This window comes from Mizuhopecten yessoensis, unplaced genomic scaffold, assembly GCF_002113885.1.
Source record: "Mizuhopecten yessoensis strain PY_sf001 unplaced genomic scaffold, ASM211388v2 scaffold4615, whole genome shotgun sequence".
Taxonomy (NCBI): domain Eukaryota; kingdom Metazoa; phylum Mollusca; class Bivalvia; order Pectinida; family Pectinidae; genus Mizuhopecten; species Mizuhopecten yessoensis.
In genome coordinates this window covers 413,021-423,800 of record NW_018405635.1, presented here as the reverse complement: position 1 = coordinate 423,800, position 10,780 = coordinate 413,021, and the positions used below count along the sequence as shown (strand labels likewise).

The 10,780-nt window shown below is 34.3% G+C and overlaps 1 protein-coding gene across 1 annotated transcript in view; it reads left to right on the top strand.

Annotated features, from left to right (window-relative positions):
• Window positions 1-10,780, top strand: part of LOC110449458 (leucine-rich repeat and coiled-coil domain-containing protein 1-like) — a 142,575-nt gene that overhangs the window by 127,641 nt on the left and 4,154 nt on the right. Inside the window, exon 15 of the mRNA XM_021496334.1 lies at window positions 4,804-4,920. Within this exon, the coding sequence (XP_021352009.1) occupies window positions 4,804-4,920 (117 nt within the window). The remainder of the gene's footprint in view (window positions 1-4,803; window positions 4,921-10,780) is intronic.

Genomic DNA, 10,780 nt, shown 5'->3' with positions numbered 1-10,780 from the left:
ATGTCAAGCAACTTCTGAAGAAGAATCAAAAAGCATAGAATCTTATAATAATATTTTGCTGGTAGTTTCAACAGATGGAGCCAACAAAGTTTGCGAGGGAAATATTTTTAGTGCAATATGATATTTAATGAGAATATTTTGCTATGACTGCTTAAATATTCAGGTGAGCGATACAGGCCCTCTTGGGCCTCTTGTATTAGATACCAATACTTTTTCTTAGGGAACAAATCTATCTTGCTCCGTCTGGTGGCTCTGTCTAACAATGATGGTTTACTCGACTGATTAGCCACATAATGGCAGTGTACAGGCAATTTTCAGAAAGGTGCTCTAAACCAATTAATTTCTGTGAAATGTCTTTTTTACCTTCATTCATCCAAATAGTGGAAAACCAATTCTGCTATCCCAAAAATAACTAAACATATTCAGACAATTATCTACCAATATTCAGACAAATATCTACCAGTATTCAGATAAATATCTACAAGTAATCACACAAATATCTACAAGTATTCAGACAAATATCTACCAGTATTCAGACAATATCTACCAGTATTCAGACAAATATATATACATGTACCTGGTAATCAGACAAATATTTACAAGTAATCAGACAAATATCTACCAATATTCTGAAACATATCTACCAGTATTCAGATAAAGATCTACAAGTAATCACACAAATATCTACAAGTATTCGGACAAATATCTACCAGTATTCAGTCAAATATCTACATGTACCTGGTAATCAGACAAATATTTACAAGTAATCAGACAAATATCTACCAATATTCTGAAAAATATCTACCAGTATTCAGACAATATCTACCAGTATTCAGACAAATAACTACAAGTATTCAGACAAATATCTGCAAGTATTCAGACAAATATCTACCCGTATTCAGACAAATATCTACATGTATTCAAACAAATATCTACATGTATTCAGACAAATATCTACCAGTCTTCAGACAAATATCTACAAGTATTCAGATAAATATCTACAAGGATTCAGAGAAATATCTACAAGTATTCAGACAAATATCTCCCAGTATTCAGACAAATATCTACATGTCCCTGGTAATCAGACAAATATCTACCAGTATTCTGAAAAATATCTACCAGTTTTCAGATAAATATCTACCAGTATTCAGACAATATCTACCAGTATTCAGACAAATATTTACAAGTATTCAGATAAATATCTACCAGTAATCTGACAAATATCTACCAGTATTCGGGCAAATATCTACCAGTATTCAGACAAATAACTACAAGTATTCAGACAAATATCTGCAAGTATTCAGACAAATATCTACCAGTATTCTGAAAAATATCTACCAGTTTTCAGATAAATATCTACCAGTATTCAGATAAAGATCTACAAGTAATCACACAAATATCTACAAGTATTCGGACAAATATCTACCAGTATTCAGTCAAATATCTACATGTACCTGGTAATCAGACAAATATTTACAAGTAATCAGACAAATATCTACCAATAATCTGAAAAATATCTACCAGTATTCAGACAATATCTACCAGTATTCAGACAAATAACTACAAGTATTCAGACAAATATCTCCCAGTATTCAGACAAATATCTACAAGAATTCAGACAAATATCTACAAGTAATCAGACAAATATCTACCAGTATTCAGCTACCAGTAATCAGACAAATATCTACCAGTATTCAGCTACCAGTAATCAGACAAATATCTACCAATATTCTGAAAAATATCTACCAGTTTTCAGATAAATATCTACCAGTATTCAGATAAATATTTACAAGTATTCAGATAAATATCTACAAGGATTCAGAGAAATATCTACAAGTATTCAGACAAATATCTACCCGTATTCAGACAAATATCTACATGTACCTGGTAATCAGACAAATATTTACAAGTAATCAGACAAATATCTACCAATAATCTGAAAAATATCTACCAGTATTCAGACAATATCTACCAGTATTCAGACAATATCTACCAGTATTCAGACAATATCTACCAGTATTCAGACAAATAACTACAAGTATTCAGACAAATATCTACATGTACCTGGTAATCAGACAAATATTTACAAGTAATCAGACAAATATCTACCAGTATTCGGGCAAATATCTACCAGTATTCAGATAAAGATCTACAAGTAATCACACAAATATCTACAAGTATTCGGACAAATATCTACCAGTATTCAGATAAATACCTACAAGTAATCACACAAATATCTACAAGTATTCGGACAAATATCTACCAGTATTCAGCTACCAGTAATCAGACAAATATCTACCAATATTCTGAAACATATCTACCAGTATTCAGATAAAGATCTACAAGTAATCACACAAATATCTACAAGTATTCAGACAAATATCTACCCGTATTCAGACAAATATCTACATGTACCTGGTAATCAGACAAATATTTACAAGTAATCAGACAAATATCTACCAGTATTCAGCTACCAGTAATCAGACAAATATCTACCAATATTCTGAAAAATATCTACCAGTATTCAGACAATATCTACCAGTATTCAGACAAATATCTACAAGTATTCAGACAAATATCTACAAGTATTCAGACCAACACTGCTGGTATTCAGACAAATGTATAAAAGGATTCAGATAAATATCTACAAGTGTTCTGACAAATATATAACTACCAGTATTCAGACAAATATCTACCAGTTTTCAGATAAATATCTACCAGTATTCAGACAAATATCTACATGTACCTGGTAATCAGACAAATATTTACAAGTAATCAGACAAATATCTACCAGTATTGTGAAAAATATCTACCAGTATTCAGATAAATATCTTCCAGTATTCAGACAAATATCTACCGGTATTCAGACAAATATCTACAAGTAATCTTACAAATATCTACCAGTATTCAGACAAATATCTACCAGTATTCAGGTAAATATCTACAAGTAATCAGACAAATATCTACCAGTATTGTGAAAAATATCTACCAGTATTCAGATAAATATCTTCCAGTATTCAGACAAATATCTACCGGTATTCAGACAAACATCTACAAGTAATCTGACAAATATCTACCAGTATTCAGACAAATATTTACAAGTATTCAGATAAATATCTACCAGTATTCAGATAAATATCTACAAGTAATCTGACAAATATCTACAAGTATTCAGACAAATATCTACAAGTTTTCAGACCAACACTGCTGGTATTCAGACAAATGTATAAAAGGATTCAGATAAATATCTACAAGTGTTCTCACAAATATATAAAAATATTCAAACAAATAAATACTAGTATTCAGACAAATATCTACCAGTATTCAGACAAATATCTACAAGTTTTCAGACAAATATCTACAAGTAATCTGACAAATATCTACCGGTATTCAGACAAATATCTACAAGTAATCTGACAAATATTTACAAGTATTCAGACAAATATCTACCAGTTTTCAGACAAATATCTACCAGTTTTCAGATAAATATCTACCAGTATTCAGACAAATATCTACAAGTTTTCAGACCAACACTGCTGGTATTCAGACAAATGTATAAAAGGATTCAGATAAATATCTACAAGTGTTCTGACAAATATATAACTACCAGTATTCAGACAAATATCTACCAGTATTCAGACAAATATCTACCAGTTTTCAGACAAATATCTACCAGTTTTCAGATAAATATCTACCAGTATTCAGACAAATATCTACAAGTATTCAGACAAATATCTACCAGTAATCAGACAAATATCTACCAGTATTCTGAAAAATATCTACCAGTATTCAGATAAATATCTACCAGTTATCAGACAAATATTTACCAGTATTCAGACAAATATCTACCAGTATTCAGACAAATATCTACCGGTATTCAGACAAATATCTACAAGTAATCTGACAAATATCTACCAGTATTCAGACAAATATCTACAAGTAATCAGGTAAATATCTACAAGTAATCAGACAAATATCTACAAGTAATCAGACAAATATCTACCAGTATTCAGACAAATATCTACCAGTATTCAGACAAATATCTTAAAATATTCAGACCAACACTACTGGTATTCAGACAAATATATAAAAGGATTCAGATAAATATCTACAAGTGTTCTGACAAATATATAAAAATTTTCAAACAAATATCTACTAGTATTCAGACAAATATCTACAAGTACTTAGACAAATATCTACTGGTATTCAAATAAATATCTACGAACAACAGACACTTTTTAACTTAAAAATATGAATTGGTTATTTTCTCATTTAGTTAATTGCATGAACTTACAAATCATTATTACTCTATTTAATTGTCTGATACTACAGAAAAATGGAAGGTTATTGATTTGGTAAGATTTTCTTAAATCATTTTCAGCAATTTAGTTTTGGGTAATTGCGGCTTTCATCTCCTTTGTATTTTGTTTCTGCCCTGATTATAAAGAGTGCTTATATAAAACACTCAAACAGTATTATTGGGTCAAAAAGGACCTTCTGTCGACACTTGATATAGTGATATATTTGATTGATTTACTTGTTTGTAGAAATACTGTCACTTAGGTTTTGAGTTTCTCCTCCAAGTTATATTAGTTTGTATGAGATTTATTTTCAGAGGATTTTGACAAAAATCTCTTTGATGCCTCAAAATTTTCTTACACCTGGTAACCATATTTTAAAATTTCAAATTCAAATAAAAAAAATTATCATCTCGCCAGTTTAAAGAAAATTAAAGAAGTAAAAAACATATATCTTTTTTTTTTTAAGTAGGAATTTGTATTAAAGAACTTGTATATGTTACAGGGATGAAATGAAGCAGTGTGTCCGACCTAACAGTCAAGAGATGGACAGCCTCATACAGCAGGAAAAACGCCAAGCTGAGAAACAGTACGAGAGTGAGCTCCGTACCCAACACGACAAGTAAGCTTTAATCACTATAACAGCTTTAACGAGGTTGTAAAACCTGATAACTGCCATGCTTAGTAAACTTTGTTATAGCATGAGTAAGCTTATAGGGGCTCAAATACTGCATTGATCAGTAAGCTTTGTTTGGTAACAACATGATGGAGCTTATAGGGGCTCGAATACTGCATTGCTCAGTATATGTTAATCTAAAGTTGTAAACTTTGTCAGCCTATAACATTACAGCAGACAGACCAATCAGAAACAGTTGTAAAAGTTGGCTATATTTGCTTTGTGCCAGATTTTGTCATGTTGTTTTTGTTAGAAGTTTGGCATGGCTAAAGTGCAGTCACCAGTTGGCGGGGCTTAACCTGATTGAATGATGGTTCTAATGCAGACTAAATCATGATCTGTATCCAGTCAAAACATGTACTGCACACAAATCATGATCTGTAGCCAGTCAAAACATGTATAGCACACAAATCATGATCTGTATCCAGTCAAAACATGTATAACACATAAATCATGATCTGTATCCACTCAACACAGGTATAGCAAACAAATCATGATCTGTATCCACTCAAAACAGGTATATCACACAAATCATGATCTTTATATGCACTCAAAACAGGTATAGCACACAAATCATGATCTTTATCCAGTCAAAACAGGTATAGCACACAAATCATGATCTGAATCCAGTCAAAACATGTATAACACACAAATCATGATCTGTATCCACTCAAAACAGGTATATCACACAAATCATGATCTTTATATCCACTCAAAACAGGTATAGCACACAAATCATAATCTGTATCCACTCAAAACATGTATAGCACATAAATCATGATCTGTATCCAGTCAAAACATGTCACACAAATCATGATCTGTATCCAGTCAAAACATCTACTGAACCCAAATCATGATCTGTATCCACTCAAAACATGTATAGCACATAAATCATGATCTGTATCCAGTCAAAACATGTATAGCACACAAATCATGATCTGTATCCAGTCAAAACATGTATAACACATAAATCATGATCTGTATCCACTCAAAACAGGTATAGCAAACAAATCATGATCTGTATCCAGTCAAAACATGTATAGCACATAAATCATGATCTGTATCCAGTCAAAACATGTCACACAAATCATGATCTGTATCCAGTCAAAACATGTACTGCACACAAATCATGATCTGTATCCAGTCAAAACATGTCACACAAATCATGTAAGAATATCATTTAACAATTCTTCCTCTTCAGAAATAATCCAATAACATAATGTTTGTTTGGAGACAAAGAGCTAAATTCCTTTGATCCCATGACAACTGTAAGCCATGCTTACAGAAAACCTTAATCAGGCCTAGTCAATTAACAGCTGACCAGACTGTAACGATGAGGGCTGAAAACCTTAATCAGGCCTAGTCAATTAACAGCTGACCAGACGGTAACGATGAGGGCTGAAAACCTTAATCAGGCCTAGTCAATTAACAGCTGACCAGACGGTAACGATGAGGGCCTAAAACCTTAATCAGGCCTAGTCAATTAACAGCTGACCAGACGGTAACGATGAGGAGCTTTATGACAGATAAACTCTTAATTCAAAATTTAAACACAATGCAACAAGACAGAAACAACCTTAAGTTGTTTTAATCATAGTAAACCATAATTTCACATTGTATATACAAAAATATACAACACCACTATACAGACCTACAGCTATCCTATCTTACCAACCCTACAAAAAACTAACACTGGCTTTTCAGGGGATACTCATATGACTATTTATATGTAAATCTACCAAACTATTGTTAAAACTGGTAGACTTCTACCATCTATTATGTATCACTATTAATATTTGGGAGGGGGGGACTTTCCCTGTGTGGGGCGAACTTGGGACCATAACATTACTAATCCGACACACAACTGATGTCATTACACCAGATCAATTACGTGGGTGTAAATTTACAAATGTAACGCTTCTATAGACAAAGGAAAAACTGGAGAGAAAAAAGAAAAAAGAAATACTGATATGAACTGGTGTATGTACATCCGTTAATTTACAGAAGTACCCTCTACCTTACACTATACATCAAGTAAGAACATTATAAAATATTAGTCAAACAGTACAGGGTCTAAACAGTCTGATGAATTCAGCTTCCTTAGCCTCACATTCCATAACATCTGCATTGTTCATTTGATAAATAGGAAATATTTAAATATTTTGTTGCATTTGCGAATCATATGTCTGGCCATATAAGGTCATGCACATTTAGATGTATTACCCTGTGATCATATGTCTGGCCATATAAGGTCATGCACATTTAGATGTAATACACTGTGATCATAAGTCTGGTCATGCAGGGTCACATTTAGATGTATTACCCTGAGATCATAAGTCATGTCATGTAGGGTCACATTTAGAGCTTGCAACAGAAATGGCCCCGATATTAACCTTAATGTTTAATCAGTCTCTGGAAACAGGCATAGTGCCTTCAGACTGGAAATCAGCAAATGTATCACCTGCTTATAAAAAAGGTCCAAAATTTCACCCAGAAAACTACAGGCCCATATCTCTTACCTGTATCTGTAGCAAAATTAACACATTGTGGTCTCAACTATCATGACCCATGCCGATACCCATAACATATTGTATCCGTTTCAACATGGTTTCCGCAAATCGCGATCATGCGAAACCCAACTTTTTGAATTTGTGGATGACATCTCAAAGAATCTTGATGAGGGACGCCAAACAGATATCCTCATAATGGACTTTGCTAAGGCTTTCGACAAGGTCAGTCATTCTCTCCTAAACCATAAACTAAAACATTATGGTATACGTGGAAATGTCGCAAACTGGATCGAGAGTTTCCTGACCGGTAGAACTCGGACAGTAGTAGTTGAAGGGGAGAAGTCTGATTTTGTCGATGTCCATTCCGGGTACCCCAGGGGTCAGTTTTGGAACCCAGTTTATTTCTTTACTTTATAAACGATATCTCTGTGGGTCTAAATGCTACAATTCGTTTATTTGCAGACGACACTATTGCATATCTAGTTATCAAGTCAAACAGTGATGCTGAAACACTTCAAAAAGATCTAGCGCTCTGGGAAAATACATGGAAAATGATCTTCCACCCAAACAAATGCAATGTGTTGTCGGTGACTAAAAACAAAACTCCAATAGTCCATAATTATACTTTACATGGACACATACTGGAACATCTTAGTCAGGCCAAGTATCTGGGTGTAACACTATCATCTGACCTTAAATGGGATTCACATATAAATACTATCTGCCCAAAAGCAAAATCTACGCTAAGGCTTTTTAAGACGAAATCTTAAAATTGGCTCAACATCAGCCAAAGTACAGGCATACAAATCATTAGTTCGACCATCACTTGAGTATGCCTGTACAGTATGGGACCCTCACACCCAAACAAATATTGACAAGTTGGAAATGGTCCAGCGAAGGGCAGCGCGCTATGTGCTCAATAAGCACAGGTACAACCATCGTACCTCCAGTGTGTCAGAAGTGTTGGACCACCTAAAGCTGCACCCTCTAGCAGATAGACGAAGATCTAGAGATGCTCGTCTGACCATGCTTCATAACATTGTAAACCAGAAAGTCGCTATCGTAAAATCAGACAGATTAATCCCTACAGTTAGAAAATCCTGAACAAACCACCAGTTTTCGTATCAAATTCTCCACTCAAAAACCCTTGAACTATACCCAAGTGGAATAAACTCCCACCTGACTTTATTTCGAGCCCCACAACGGAATTATTCAAATCAGCCCTCTACCGTCACTTTTCAAACGCAAATTAGACCATCTCGTATCTTTTAAAAACAATCTCTTTCCATGTTTCACTCCTCGTCTGACATTTTATCTTCAAATTGTTGAAGTTGGTCAGTACAATTTAGAAGGAGAAGATGTATTACCCTGTGAACAAAAGTCTGGTCATGTAGGGTCACATTTAGATGTATTAGCCTGTGATCAGGTGTCTGGTGATCATGTAGGGTCACATTTAGATGTATTACCCTGACATCTTAAGTCATGTCATGTAGGGTCACATTTAGATGTATTACCCTGTGATCATAAGTCATGTCATGTAGGGTCACATTTAGATGTATTACCCTGTGATCAAAAGTCTGGTCATGTAGGGTCACATTTAGATGTATTAGCCTGTGATCATGTGTCTGGTGATCATGTAGGGTCACATTTAGATGTATTACCCTGAGATCTTAAGTCATGTCATGTAGGGTCACATTTAGATGTATAACCCTGTGATCATAGGTCATGTCGTGTAGGGTCACATTTAGATGTATTACCCTGTGATCAAAAGTGGTCATGTAGGGTCACATTTAGATGTATTACCCTGTGATCATGTGTCTGGTGATCATGTAGGGTCACATTTAGATGTATTAGCCTGTGATCATAATTCATGTCATGTAGGGTCACATTTAGATGTATTACCCTGTGATCATGTGTCTGGTGATCATGTAGGGTCACATTTAGATGTATTACCATGTGATCATAGGTCATGTCGTGTAGGGTCACATTTAGATGTATTACCCTATGATCATGTGTCTGGTCATGTAGGGTCACATTTAGATGTATAACCCTGTGATCATAGGTCATGTCGTGTAGGGTCACATTTAGATGTATTAGCCTGTGATCATAATTCATGTCATGTAGGGTCACATTTAGTTATATTACCCTGTGATCATATGTCTGATCATGTAGGGTCACATTTAGATGTATTACCATGTGATCATAGGTCATGTCGTGTAGGGTCACATTTAGATGTATTAGCCTGTGATCATAAGTCATGTCATGTAGGGTCACATTTAGATATATTACCCTGAGATCATAAGTCATGTTATATAGGGTCACATTTAGATGTATTAGCCTGTGATCATAAGTCATGTCATGTAGGGTCACGTTTAGATGTATTACCCTGAGATCATAAGTAATGTCATCTAGGGTCACATTTAGATGTATTACCCTGAGATCATAAGTCAATTCATGTAGGGTCACATTTAGATGTATTACCCTGTGATCATAAGTCATGTCATGTAGGGTCACGTTTAGATGTATTACCCTGAGATCATAAGTAATGTCATCTAGGGTCACATTTAGATGTATTACCCTGAGATCATAAGTCAATTCATGTAGGGTCACATTTAGATGTCTTAGCCTGTGATCATAAGTCATGTCATTTAGGGTCACATTTAGATGTCTTAGCCTGGGATCATAAGTCATGTCATGTAGGGTCATATTTAGATGTATTAACATGAGATCATAAGTCTGGCCATGTAGGGTCACATTTAGATTTATTACCCTGTGATCATAAGTCAGGGCATGTAGGGTGACATTTAGATGTCTTAGCCTATGATCATAAGTCATGTCATTTAGGGTCACATTTAGATGTCTTAGACTGTGATCATAAGTCATGTCATGTAGGGTCACATTTAGATGTATTACCCTATGATCATGTGTCTGGTCATGTAGGGTCACATTTAGATATATTACCCTGTGATCATATGTCTGATCATATAGGCTCATGTTTAGATGTATTACCCTGCGATCATGTGTCTGATCATGTAGGGTCATATTTAGATGTATTAACATGAGATCATAAGTCTGGCCATGTAGGGTCACATTTAGATATATTAGCCTGTGATCATAAGTCATGTCATGTAGGGTCACATTTAGTTATATTACCCTGTGATCATATGTCTGATCATGTAGGGTCACATTTAGATGTATTACCCTATGATCATAAGTCTGGCCATGTAGGGTCACATTTAGATGTATTACCCTGAGATCATAAGTCTGGCCATGTAGGGTCACATTTAGATGTATTA